At 64.0% G+C, this 13479-nt stretch overlaps 1 protein-coding gene across 13 annotated transcripts in view; it reads right to left on the minus strand.

Moving 5' to 3' along the window:
* Positions 1 to 618: 618 nt before the first annotated feature.
* Positions 619 to 13479, minus strand: part of LOC133353781 (uncharacterized) — a 29937-nt gene continuing 17076 nt past the window's right edge. For 5 of the 13 annotated variants that reach the window (XM_061570168.1, XM_061570164.1, XM_061570177.1 and 2 more), the window contains one exon: positions 619 to 5846. In XM_061570168.1, coding sequence (XP_061426152.1) covers positions 2135 to 5836 — 3702 coding nt within the window. In that variant the 5' untranslated portion in view covers positions 5837 to 5846 and the 3' untranslated portion in view covers positions 619 to 2134. The other 8 variants (XM_061570165.1, XM_061570166.1, XM_061570167.1 and 5 more) reach the window with 5 other exon arrangements.

The following is a 13479-nucleotide window of genomic DNA, read 5'->3' on the forward strand; positions in this document are numbered from 1 at the left end:
ATTCGCAGAGGTTCAGTTGCCACGGTTCGTTTAATTTTTATCACGACAATCTTGAATTCACCCGCGTGGGTTTGTGTTGACATGATCTGCATGCGCGTGCGGCACCACACGTCGCTTGTGTTTGCGTGACCCTGGTTGGCCAGTCTTGAGAGCAGGCCACGTGAGACGGGCCACGTGGTCACGTCGGGCGGGCCCTATTCTGCACACGGCTGGGAGGCCCGCTCTTCAGCGCAAAGATAATGACACATATCCCCCGTACAGCCTTAACAAACTGCTGGGGCAAGTGCTGTTAGCGAGTAGCACCCAGGAAGGCCGGCACGGCACACGAGGGGGTGGACGGCCATCACCCGACCCGACCGCCTTTGTCTCCCCAGTGATGATGTTTACACATTTACGGCCGAACCGACTTTCGGGACGCCCAGGACCGGCTCAAATATGCCGCCGATGTTGGCCGTGATCAGGAATCGAACTGGAGTCACCGGGTTCGGAGCGCAGCACGCAAGCCACTGCACCACCGCTCCCCACTACACTCACTCAGACACGGCCCAACCCCAGCTCCTCCACGAGGCCACACCGCAGTCGGAAGATACACGGAGAACACGACGAGTGGAGTGCACGTTTTTGAGTTTTCATGTTCGTCTTTATTTCCCGTGTTTCTCCCTCAATTGTTCAACAACAGCAAATGACCACCGTGCGGGCGCGAAACGTGCGTCGTGATGGTCCCTACGATATGGGAAAAGGACATTTTGCAAACCTGTCCAAAAAAAACACGTTCTTTGTGTTTTTATTAAATATTTAATTCACGGTTAGATGTCAACAAATTAAATACCAACGGCAAGAAAACTGCCGTTGGACAAACAAAAAACTGATCCAATATTAAACGGACAGCAACCGGTGCGGAGAAACAAAAATAATTACAACCGAGGGCTTGCGCGTCTTCACCACGCGAACGACAACAACCGCCGTCAATCCGCCCATGTGTGTCCACGCGTCACCGAGGAGAGCGACAGCCGCCCCAGGGCAAGGCTCGACATTTGCGCGGCCTGCCGGAACGCCGAGCGCTCTCCGTCCGGCACCTGCGGCACCGCGCGGCATCGTCCGTCGTGCCGACGACACTCGCAGCCGAAGCAGATTCACAAAAAACGCGACCGTCGTCAAAATAGTTTTGCCCGGCCCCTCCGCCGACAGCCGAGCACTCGGCAGGGCGATTTGGGCCGCGAGGGTTTCCGCGCGATCCGACTGCGGGGCCTCACCAGTAAGGGGGGGAGCGCGAGGGGGCCCAGGCCGCACAAAATGCCTCCTCGCAGCGACGAGGACACTCTGTCCCACTGGAGAGGGCGGTGCCTGCTGGGGGTGGGGGGGGGGCTACCCTCTTCTCTCACGCCACACGCTGACCGGACCCAGCCTCGACAGACGGTTGTGGGGCAAGTGCTGTTAGCGAGTAGCAGCACCTGTGAAGGCCGGCACTGTGGCACACGAGGGGGTGGGCGTCCAGCACCCTGCCTTCGTCTCCCTCGTGGCGACGTTCACACACTGCCCCAGGTACTCATTTGAGGCCGAGTCGACCTAGGGGAGGCCCAGGAGCAGTTCGAATAATCGTTACCGGTGTTGGCCGTGAGCGGGAATAAAACCCTGGCCGCCGGGTTCATAGATCCGCGCGCTGACCGCTACGCTAGCGCCCTCCCCCACGATCGACACAAACGCACACACGCGCAGTACACGCAACACGCCACACACACGCGTGACGCGCACGCAGCAGGGAGCCTGCCGACCGGTGACTCGTCGAACAAAGTCATCTTAGAAGGCGAGGCGTTGAGACATCTCTTGCTTTAGTTGGAGCCTGTGTGTGTGCACATCAATAAACAAAGACCTCCGGTGCAGCCTTGCGGGCTGCTGGAGCAAGTGCTATTAGCGAGCGTCTGTGGTGTGTTCAGACCGTACAAAAATCTGGAGTCGTGCGACTCCTCTCGCGTGCGCAAGGAAACCGAATCGAGCAACGCGGAAACCCGTGGAAGCAGAGCAAGACACGCGGCCGTCCCAAAAAGGGGAATTCGCCAATGACACGAGCGCATGCATCCCTCCCGCGGGGGCCTGGACAACGGAGGAGAGGGGCCGCGGCCGGCGCCAAGTGCCGTCACAGCGCCTGTTCGTACGCCGGCGCCGCCGCGGCCACGTGCTGGACGCGGCTGGGGGGCGACGCCGTCATCCCGTGACTCTTCTGGTGCAGCGCCCTCGCCGCCGCCGTCTTGAGCACGCGGGGGCAGCAGCAGCAGCGGAACTTCGCCCCGCGCGGAGCGCCGCCCCACCCCCGCGAGGGCCCCGCCGGGTCCGCGGGCGACGCCGGCCGCCGCTCGCGCCGGCGGCGGCGTGCGGCTGGCGAGTCCGCCGCGTCGAACGCGTTGGAGCACGGCGGGTAGCGGTGGCGCCGGTCGGCCGGGTCGTCGGCGCGGGGCGGCGGGCAGAACTTGGCGCGCCGCTCCGCGGCCTTCAGCCACCGGCGGTGCCAGGTGTGGTGCGCCGAGCGCGACGCCAGCGTGCGCAGCACCCGCGGGCAGTAGAAGCACTTGAACTCGCCCCGCTCGTCGCCCGTCCGGCCGCCCCCGGGGCCGGCGCCGTCCGAGTCCGGCCTCGCGCCCGGCTCCCACGGCCGCTGCTCCGCCGCCCCTCCCCACCGCCCGCCTCCGCGTCGCCCGTCCGCGCCGTCGCCGGGAGCGTCGTCGCAGTTCTCCTTGGCGGCGGAGCTGGCGAGCATCTGCTGGTTCAACGTCTTGCCGTTGTGGTCGGCCAGCTGGTGCTTCATCCACCGGCAGCGGAAGGGGAACACCTTGTCGCAGTAGACGCAGGGGTACATCCCCTTGACCAGGCGCGACGACGGCGCGCGGTCGACGGCGGACGCCGGCGCGCAGTCCTCTTCGTCGCTGCTGCACGGGCTGGGGATGCCGTCCAGCCCGCAGCCGTCCACGTGCTCCTTGCTCGTGCTGAGGTCCAGGCCGCGGCACTCGTCCTCCCCGCGGCCGGAGGCGACGGCGCCGAAATAGCCGAGATTGTCGTTTGGCGTTTCGAAGGCGCGTTTGGCATTGCCCGCGTCTGCCCAGAACGGCCGGGCGGGGCCGGGGTCGCAGTGCGCGACGCGATGTTTGCCAAACGTCAAGTCCAGCAGGACGTCGTTCCCATCCTGCGGGTCCAGGTAGGCCGGCCTCGGCGCAGGAGGCGGCGGCGGCGGCGTGAGCGGCGTGAGCTCCCCCATCTGCAGCAGCTTTTCGGCGATGGCGATGTCTTCCGCGGACCTCCGCATTCCCCTCCCGTCCACGGTGTAAAAGCCGTGCGCAGCGTCAGCCTTCCCAGAGTCCGCCTCGTCGCGCGTGGCATTCTCGACCGGAAACCATCGACTGCCGGCGCCGCCGCCGTCGTCGCCGCGCGACAGGTGGACCGGCTGACGGGCGTCCGGCTCCGCGCCGGCCGCGAGACCCTCGCCCGCCCCTGCCCACGGCGTGGCCCGCGGCTCCGCGTCGCGGGCAGCGACAGCGGCGACGCCGAAGCCCCCCGCGGAATCCGCGGCGTCCGGCCGGCCCGCCGCGGCGGCGCCGGCCGCCTCCGCTTCCACCGACCGGCGCCGCGTGGCGTAGCTCGGCTCGGAGCCGCCGCCCGAACTCTCGGCCTCGCCGCCGAAGCCGAAGGCCCCCGAGGAGCGCGTCGTCCCCCGCCAGCCCCGCCTGCGCCGTCTCCCTCGCGGGCCCCGCGGGCCCTTGCGCTTGGGCTTGTAGGAGTAGTACGGCTTCCAGCTGCTGTCCTTCCACTCCTGGTCGCTGTCGCTGTCCTCGTCGCGCTCGCGACGCCCCGCGGCGCCGCCGTCCCGCGTCCACACCATCCGCTTGCGGCCCCTCTTCTTCGGCGGACGGAGGTCCGGCTCGGGACTGTAGGGCTCCTCGTCCGGCCGGTCGTCCGCGATGGACACGGTGATCTGCCCGTCCGCGGCGTCGTCCGCCTCGTCGCTGCCGGTGCCGCCCGCGTCCTCCTCGACCTTGAGGCCGGCGTTCTCGGGCGGCGCCGCGGGCGTCGGCGCCGCGGGAGGCGCGAAGCCGTCGGCGGCGGCCCGCGGGGCGCCGTAGTCGAAGCTCCTGTAGGTCCTGTAGAGACGCTTGTTCACCTGACGCGGCAGGAGCCGGTAGAAGCGCACGAGCGGGTCCTGTGCCACGGCCGCGGGGCCGCCGCCGTCCGCCGTCTTACAGGGGTTGACACCGTGCTGCGTGCGCTGGTGCGTCTTGAGGAAGTGGTACGTGAGGAAGGCCTCGCTGCAGAAGATGCACTGGTAGCGGCGCTCGCCCGTGTGCCAGATCTCGTGCTTGGTGCGGTACTCGGCCAGCGCGAACACGCGCTCGCAGTAGCGGCACGGGTACTGCTTGGTCCACGAGTGAACGTTCGAGTGGCGCTTGAGGCTGGTGAGCTGCACGTACGAGCGGTCGCACACGGAGCAGAAGTAGAGGACCTGCCCTTCGACGACGCGCGCGTAGTGGTCCGGCTCGAGCGACGGCCGCCTGCGCCGTAGCGTGCCGGAGAACACCGCCTTGCTCCCGCTCTTGTTGTAGACTCCCCGGGTCTCCGCCTCCGGCTCGCCGTAACCGCGCTCGGCGCCCGGCACCGGGGGCCGCACGCACGGAGGAGGCCCGTCGCCGCCGTCGTCGTCGCCGGCGACGGGGGCGGGGGCGGTGACGCGCGGCCGAGCGACGGGCAGGACGAGTTTGACGACGGCGCACGATGACGGCGTTTCGGCCGTGACGCTCACGGGCGGCGGCGACAGGGGCGGCAGGGGCGGCGGCGGGAGCCGCAGGAGGCACGTGTGGGCCCTGAGCAGCCGCTCGCTCATGAAGGGCCTCCTGCAGTGATCGCACTGCACCAGGAAGCTCCTGTGGCTCCTCTCGTGCACCCGCAGGCTGTCCGCGCCGTCAAACGTCCGGGGGCAGCGGCCGCAGCCGAAGAGCGGCCGCGGAGCGTCGGGGACGCGACACGGCCTCCCCGGGGGGGGGGCGGTGCCCCGGCGGCCCTGGCAGCGCGCGTTCAGCATCGCCCGCAGGGGCTCGGGCGGCATGGCGTACGAGTGCTCCAGCGCCATCAGGAAAGCATCCGCCAGCACCGAGTGCACGTCGTACAGCGAGCAGCTCGACACCGTAGCGGGCGGCGCGGGGACCGGCGCCGGGCAGTTCTCCCGCCGCGCCTCCCGCACCGCCGCCTTGGCCGCCGCGGCCGCCGCGGCCGCCTTCTCCATCTGGGGGATGGAGTAGGAGCTCAGGATTCGGGGTCCGTCGCTCGCCTCCGGTGCTTCTTTCTCCGAGAGCTCCTTCTTGACGGCGAGCGCCGGCCGTGGCGCCCGAGGCGTCTCGGCGGCAGGTGGGGCCGGCACCGGCACCGGCGTCTCGCGCCTCTCGGGGGAGCCCGGAGATTTCTCCAGGCCGGCCAGGAAGCGCATGCCGAGTTTCTCCCCGGAGCTGACGAGCTCCGACAGGGCGGCGTCGTCGCCGCCGCCGGCGCCGCCGCGCTCCGTGCTGAGCTTCGAGCTGTAGATGAAGTTCAGGATCTCGGCAAACACTTCGGCCCTCACGAAGGAGATCTCCAGCACCCGGTTGGCGCTGCCGGCGCCGCCGCTCTCCGCGCCCCTGGCGAAGAGCAGCTCGCTGAAGTAGGGGCTGGAGGCGGCCAGCACGTTGCGGTGCGCCCGGAACTTGTGGTCGCCGACGATGATGGTGACGTCGCAGAAGGTGCCGCGGCCGCGCTGCTCGTCCAGGCGGCGCAGCACGGCCCCCGGGTGCTCCGCGTCCATCACGGCGCCCGGCGGCGCCATCGGGGCCCTCCTGCCGTACACAGCACAGCGCCGCTATCAATGCCGACGAGACGATAAGCCACTTGTTGTTGAGCTATCATTTGTGGCCAGTTCACTTCTGTAAAATGCGTTCATACCTCAGTGGGCTTTCCCTGGCAAGACAAAACGTTGTTTAGTTTGAGATTTGTTTACCTTTCCGATACTTAAATGGGCTCCCTGCAGACATCTCAACAAACATTTACCAAAGTAAGATCGCTATAAAATAGGGGCGATCGACGCGCGTTGTATGATTTTTCCCACAAATATTATAATTCATGGATTCAAAATCCTGTAAATTCAAATTGACGTATATCGAATTTTTCATCGAATGTATAAATTCTGTCAACTAAGTTGCCGTATAATTGCGCTATCGGCATCACATGGCCACGAGATACCCATCCCCATCTCTCGCAAAGCAGTGCGACATCTCACGTTAGAGAAGGGCCCATTGCAAGCAGATATCAGAGCTAGCTTCGATGGCCCTTCATGTGACCCCTGCTCCACACAGTAGGAGGGGGCAGCACTTGTGCGAGCCAGTGCACGCACGTGCCCCGTGTCTTTGCGGGTGACACATACGAATTTGACCTGTGTGTGCAAGTACGTATGACCGCGTGTACGTGGACGGCTTAGTTTGACTTGTATGTGTTTGGGTGATTTGTTTACCTTTCTTGTACTTTGCACGACTATCGTGTTTTTGTACTGCTTGTTGCTGGACGTCTGTGAAAAAGAGCTTCATAGCTCATCGGATTCCTCCAGTCTAAATAAACATTCTGACTCTGCGAGCGCCGCGGCACGCGCCAACGCCATCCCTACGCGCGCCTGCCCTCTTCCCCACCCTCGAGTGGCGCTCGACTCTCCCCCCGTAGTTTGCACGCTTTGTTTGTTTGGCCAGGACTCAAGAGTGCCCCCCAACCGGCACCACCGCGATGACGGGGGGAGGTCTCACCTCACCACGGCGCCCGACCGCACAGCTCGGCACTCGTGGATTTTGCTCACCATGGATTCTCACCGTCGCCGGCACTCAATTCCCGTGTAATCACCGACACAGGACTGGCCTTTAAATCGTACCGAACAGATACTTTATTTTACTCGTAAAATCGATTTATTTTTTTCCCAGCGTGTGCAGTGGGTGTGCGTGCGCGTCTCCCAGGGGGTGTGGGAGTGCGGTGACCGAGCTCGCCGCATGACAACTCGGCGCGAACGCGACCCCCCCCACCCCGCGGCGGGCGTCGTGTTCCGACAAAACACCGGACACGTCCATCGTGCGCAGAACCCGGAGACGCGAGCCGCCCCGACCGCTCCCCGCCGGCCTGCATTAGCCCCGCGAGTGCAGTGCCCGTCAAGGCGATCGAGTGTCGGAAAGCGTCACGCAAGCCACGCGCACGTGCGTGCGTGCGTGGCACGTGATCATGTTTTCCGGGGTCAAGTTATTTTGGGTTGGGTCGCGTAAATGTAAATGCGCCGTACACCCACAGCCAATCAGTAAGGTCTGTGAGCAAGCCTTGCTAATTGGCAGGTGAACAAAGCGTGCCAATTAGCACACCGATGTGCAGGAGAGCAAAACCGACAGCTTTTACAATTCGAATTCACGAAAATTTTGAATTCACAATGCATGAGCGACGGCGTGGGGAGGCTATCACCTAGCAGTGAATAGACCATGGCTGATGATGGAAACCATGCTGTTTCACGAGGTAAGCACAATCAGGGCTGCAGATGCAAAACTCGATTGCCGATAAAGCTGCCGATACTGCCGATATCACGACGCCAAGTCAATTTCACCACAAACGAATGTAGTAGAACGCGTCACCACCTCACGCGCGAAAGGAAGCAGCTGGCGCACATCCTGCTCCGCTGCTCCCGAGGAGAACGCGGCGTCTATTTCACCGCGGCCGTTACCTTGCCGACGGCGTACAGTAGATCACACGGCGTACAGTAGATCACACGGCATGCCGCAATCGTACAGCTGCCACCACGGCCACGTCGGCACACCGCCCCCATGCACCGCCACGCAAAATGGCGGACGGCAATCGAGCGGGCGAGGGAGCAGTCCGAGCGGTCCGCAAGCCGAACAGCGACGTCCCGTTCCGGCGCGGTCGCGTTAACCCTTCCTGGGTGCCGAAGTCCGTGCTCGTGGACGACGCCGCCCGCCGGCCCCCGGCGCGTGCGCCAAGCCGGCGAACCGCCCGCGAGGGCCGCGGGTTAACGGCGCCGCCCGTCGACATTTCCCCCGACCGGGCTTACGAGAGGTGGCCGGCTCGGCGCTCGGGCGGAACACGCACGGCCGCGAGGCTTGCGCCGCTTCGCCCGCCGTGCGGCCGGCGCGGGACGGAGCAAAACACGGACGCGCGCGGGATCGACGTCGCGGTCATCAACGGCGTCCGACTCGGCGCGGCGCTCACCTGCGTGCGCCGCGAGGCGCCGGGCGAGCACCCCGCACGTTCACACGCGCCCCGTCCGTCACTCGCGCCCCGTCCGTCACTCGCCGTTGGGCACTTGTTGTTTAACGTTCATACCGATCGTCGGGCTCGTAATGTCGGCCGTTTGTTCACGTTAATTTACGTTCCTTCGTGTCGCAGATCTCCCTCGAGGGAGACTTTACGTTTTAATGGGCGCTCACGAGCCGACAGGTTAGAAGGTCACGAGCGCGGCACGTTGGCCACACAGAGTTCCCGACGGGGTTTGTGCAACGGAGGCCCCGGGACGGGTTCACGGCCGACGGCAACGATGCTCCCATCCTGCCTCCCCCGCCCCGCGATACCATAAAAAAAAATCGAATTCCACGCAACGCGCCGCCACAGCCACACCCTGGGAGGCCGCTGCACCTGCGACCAGCGACGGGGCCGAGAGAGACCAAGCCAACTCGCGAGGTCGGAGCTCGCCCACGGGTTCCAGCACCGCCGCTTCCTCCCTCGGCGAAGCCGCCGAGTGTTCCGGCGGAACGCAAACAGAGACGGTAGCGAGTGCCGCCGCAGGCACCGTCGATGACGAGAAGCGGGCGGAGGGGGTTCCCAGAACCCCCCGCATTTTTTTAGCCGTTGACCACTGTTGGGATTCCAAATAAATTGCCACATGGCGCCCCGATCGTCATCGTTGCGTGACACGCGTGCCACACGCGTGCACCGTCGCCCTTCGTGGCCGCAGTGGGGGGGGGGGGGGGGGTGCGATCGGAGGAGCTCCCACGGCGGCCCTCTGCCACGCACACCGAGAGGAAAAACCGTCGGGGCAGCGCTCTGGAGCCACGCGCTTCCTACAGCCCGCCACCATTTTGTCTCCGTGCGCTCGAGGCGAGCGGCTTCCCGAGCCCTGCAGACCTCCGCTCGCTCGCCGCAGGGTCCGCGGACAAAAGCTAATTTCCCCAGATGTGGCCTCCCCCCCCAAATGCCGTTCCACCACTTATAAATTATAAAGCACATTCTGCCAAATGGAGAGTTTGATATCATTAATTAGTTAAATGCGTTTCGCTTAATTACCCCTGCTCGGCGATCTGACCGACGGACCGCAAGCCAACAGCGGCGGCGGCGGCGGCAGCGGCGGCGGTGGCTGCGCACCACGGCATCAAAACAATTTTGCTGGGAAAATTCACGGAAAAAAATCGGCGGACGAGCGACGGGCAGAAAAACGAGCGCGGCGGAGCGAGCGGCGGAAATAATTCACGGCGTGCGATTCGGGCCAGCGGTCACCAGAGTACGGAGGGGAGGTTTCACCGACGGTGTCAACTTAGCCGCGCGGCACTGTACACGTGTGGGTGGAGGAAAAAGAAGATGATTGCGCATCAGGAAACGCGCGCACGTTCGGTTGGTTGGCGTGCGCCCGGAGAGCGCCCGCGACGTTCGCTCCACAACGGGTAATGGCCAAACGCCGCGTCTCAATCCAAACGCGGATTTTTTTAAACACTTAAAGTACTAATTTTACCGAGCGGAAATGAGCACACTCGTACGTTTGCGGCATTGTGATAAAACGCGGCCGCATCTGCCAAGCAGGCAGACGCCGGCCGACGAGCCACGAATAACAAAACGTTGGTCTAAAAAAAAAAAATTTGTACGAAAATATTTTTTTGGAAATTTTCTTTTTCATTGCAGACGAGAGTGGGGAAAATTTTTTAACCTGCGCAGATTAAAACACCGCAGCGGTGCGCTCGTCGATCGACGAGTGACGGGGGGGGGGGGAAGCATCAACGCGGCCCAGATCCGGGACGGCGCACGCACGCGTTGCGAGGAACGCGTCCGCACGGAGCACAAGCCCTCGGAGCCCCGCGCGGCGCTAACGACAACAACGCCGGTGGCGGTGCACGGACCGCGCGAGCGCGGCACCGGCGGCGTCCATATCATTATTATTAGAGCGCGATTTAAATAACACGGGAGCGCCTCCGCCGTCCGACCCCCCCTGTCCGCGCCATCCCACGATTAGCATCGCGGCGCTAGCGGGTACCACCACTCCTTCACCTGCAATCAAAGCACTACATTTTTACGCCGTTTGATATTTAAATCCGCTGTCCGGATACTAATTCGCACCCTCGTTCACAACGCGATTCCGCGCGCCGGCTTGCGCCCGCGGTGAAGGACGGTGCCGAAGCCGGGAGCCCGGTGGCGCCGCGGACAGAGGCACCACGGGTTTGGTTGCGCCGAGCGAGCGCACGCGCACGTACACGCTCTCACGCACGCACGTCTCTACCTGCGCGGCCACGCGGCGGGGCGAGCACGAGCAGACGGCCGCTCTCACGGGCCCACGTCAATTTCCGTGACCCTGCACAAACATGGCCTCCGTCCTGGCTCCTGCGTCACGGCCGAACCACAGCTGTCGGAGGACGGGGAGGGGGGGGGCCGCCGCCGCCGCTGCCGCCGCCACCACACACCCCTCCCTCCCGCCGGCACGCCCACCCTCCCTCGCCATTGGCTGGAGCCGCAGCCATCTTCCCCATTATTGGCCGAAGGGCGCGTCGCTCCATTTTCCCGAGCCCCCCCCCCCCCCCCCCCACCGCTTGCGACGACTTCACGCGCAAACGCGACCCACAGGGCGGCGGTCGGGGGCTTTCACCGCCACTGGCAGTGTCGACACGCTTGCTTTTTTCTTTATTCCTGTCATTCAAAGCTCCCACTCGCACTCGTGCTCCGCCGGACCTGTGTTGTAATTTTAGTAGCCGGGTTATTTCCACATTTTCAAAGCACACGGCGGTCGAACCCACCGGTCAGGGAATTGTGCGGCGAGCCACCACCATCACCACCACCGCCGCCGCCAATGACACGGCTCGCGGAGCCCCAACAGCAACGCAGCCATCTCAGGATCGTGGATTCAACACGATCGCGTGCAGGTCGAGTTTGCGGGTCGACGATTCAAACCAACGGCCGCTGCGAATTATTACGGGGACATTGCGGACATAGCCGACACTCGGCGACACCGTGTACAAAGATGACAAATAAATCGGTTTAAATCACTCAAAAAGCACGTGAACACGCGCCTTTGCCCAACCGCACTAAATAAATTCAGTTATCCGGTGGAAATGGGAAAAATCAGCTAAATCGCATTAATGCTACCATGGCAAACAACCCGCCATACAAATAAATGCAGACAACACCAGTAGGCTGCACGAATAGTTACCGACAGCAACACGACATGTCAACGACACGTCAACGACACGTCAACTATGCGCGGGCGCCGCCGCCGCCACCGCCGTCCGTCCCACTGCTGGGTCCAAGCGGCGAGACGGCGCCGCGGAGGATGATCTTTGGCGCCCATCGCGCTCCGCGCTGCGGCGCAAACTAAGAAACCGCGACGCGTCGTCGACCCTCATCGTCGACGGCGGCGAAGGCGGTGGGTGCGGTGCGCGAGGGAGCCCGATAGGCACGGCCACGGCGCGTCAGTGACCGTCGAGCTTTAAACAAAAACAAAAAAGAACTGGAAAATTAATCGATTCTAAAGCACGCGCGTGCGCGCACGGATACGAGGAAGTGCAACAGTGGGGGGCAGTGCGGTGGGGGGCAGTGGTGGGGGGCAGTGTGGTGGGGGGCAGTGGTGGGGGGCAGTGCGGTGGGGGGCAGTGCGGTGGGGGGCAGTGCGGTGGGGGGCGGTGCGGTGGGGGGCAGTGCGGTGGGGGGCGGTGTGGTGGGGGGCGGTGCGGTGGGGGGCAGTGCGGTGGGGGGCAGTGGTGGGGGACAGCGGTGGGGGGCAGTGCGGTGGGGGTGGCGAGGTGGTGGCGGAGGCGACAACTCGGGGGTCGCCGTTCCATTCCCGAACCCAAGCGGGGTGTGTGCGGACGTCTCGTCTGTCACTGCCCCACTTCGTTTCGGCCGACTCGCACCGGTCTGGTCTCACGCGATTAGTTCGCCTGAATGCCCCCGCGAGCACATCACATGCGTCAAATTGCAAGCAATCGATTCTTTAACAAACGCAGCATTCAAACCTGTCGGTCAATGACCGTTGCGTAGTTGAACGTGACGATATTGTTTGACCTCGCAGATTGATATTTCACCTCGGTGGGGCAGCCGTCTACGGCGTCGAGTTACGCATTTTCTATTGGCCATCGGTATTGCCCCATGCGTCAGCCGAATCGAGAGAGAGCAGTGCGGCTATTCAGAGCAGCCGACAGTCCGACCGAGGCTGAAAAACAATCTCCTTGCGACGGACAGCCAATTCAGGGGGCGTCAATTGACGTTGGCTGCCTCGTTTCTCAGCCGCCGCGGCATTTCATTTTTCCGGGGACGACGAAAATGACCGAGCGCATTGGGGGGCGCCACCCACTCTGGCGAGTCTGGCTGGTGCCCCATCGCCAACATAAAAATCGCCCACGCAACAGTGCCGGAGAGACGAGGCGAACGCCGCGAGCAACGACGCGGTCGGGCGGGCAGGCAGCTACACGGGCAACGCACGAAACGCGCTTACTTCGCGACACAAATACCAAAAATTGGCTCGCGAGCACTGCGGGGGGGAGGGGGGGGCGCTAACTCCGTGCTCACCGCCCCGCCCCCCCCTCCACCCGCGTTTCACACCACGCGCTGTTTTCACCGTCGCGACTGCGACTCGTGTGCAGGTAAAACCGATAGCTTGAAGTAGTCGTAGTCACGCTGACAGCAGAAGCCGCGCCCCGCCTCTGCACTCCCATGCTACGCCGGTCAGCAGTTAATTACTTACTCTGGGACGTCATTGCTCCCCCGTCACCCCAGGACAATCGGGTTTCCAGTGTATTTAGTCTTAACCAGGTGAGGAGTCAAGAGGTCAGGGATAGGGTTTCATCTGCAAGAGAGACCCAATCGGGGGCTGACCGTGCCACCCACACGGAAAAGGCCCGCGGCCTGACCCCGCGCACAATGATTCCCGTTGGGTTGGCCGCGTCAGGAGTGGGACGGGGGTGCACAGGAGGGGAGTGGTCCCGTGGCAACGCTTAACAACGACCGCGGCGTCCCGCCCGCGACCTGCAGGGTCACGGGCGCTGTCCGCTGTCGCCGGTCCTCTCGTCGGGCGAGCAGCAGTAGCCGGAGAGTGAACGTCTCCGTTGTGAGGGTGCCAGATGCGCGAACCCACCCACGTGTGCGGTCTCGGTCGGGAGATGACATCATCGCACGGCGAGCAGCCACGGGACAAATCAAACAATGATTTATCCGTGACCCAGAGCCCTTCGCTGGCATGCGTGG

This window comes from Lethenteron reissneri, chromosome 45 (assembly GCF_015708825.2).
Source record: "Lethenteron reissneri isolate LAM-NWPU_2019-01 chromosome 45, ASM1570882v1, whole genome shotgun sequence".
NCBI lineage: Eukaryota > Metazoa > Chordata > Hyperoartia > Petromyzontiformes > Petromyzontidae > Lethenteron > Lethenteron reissneri.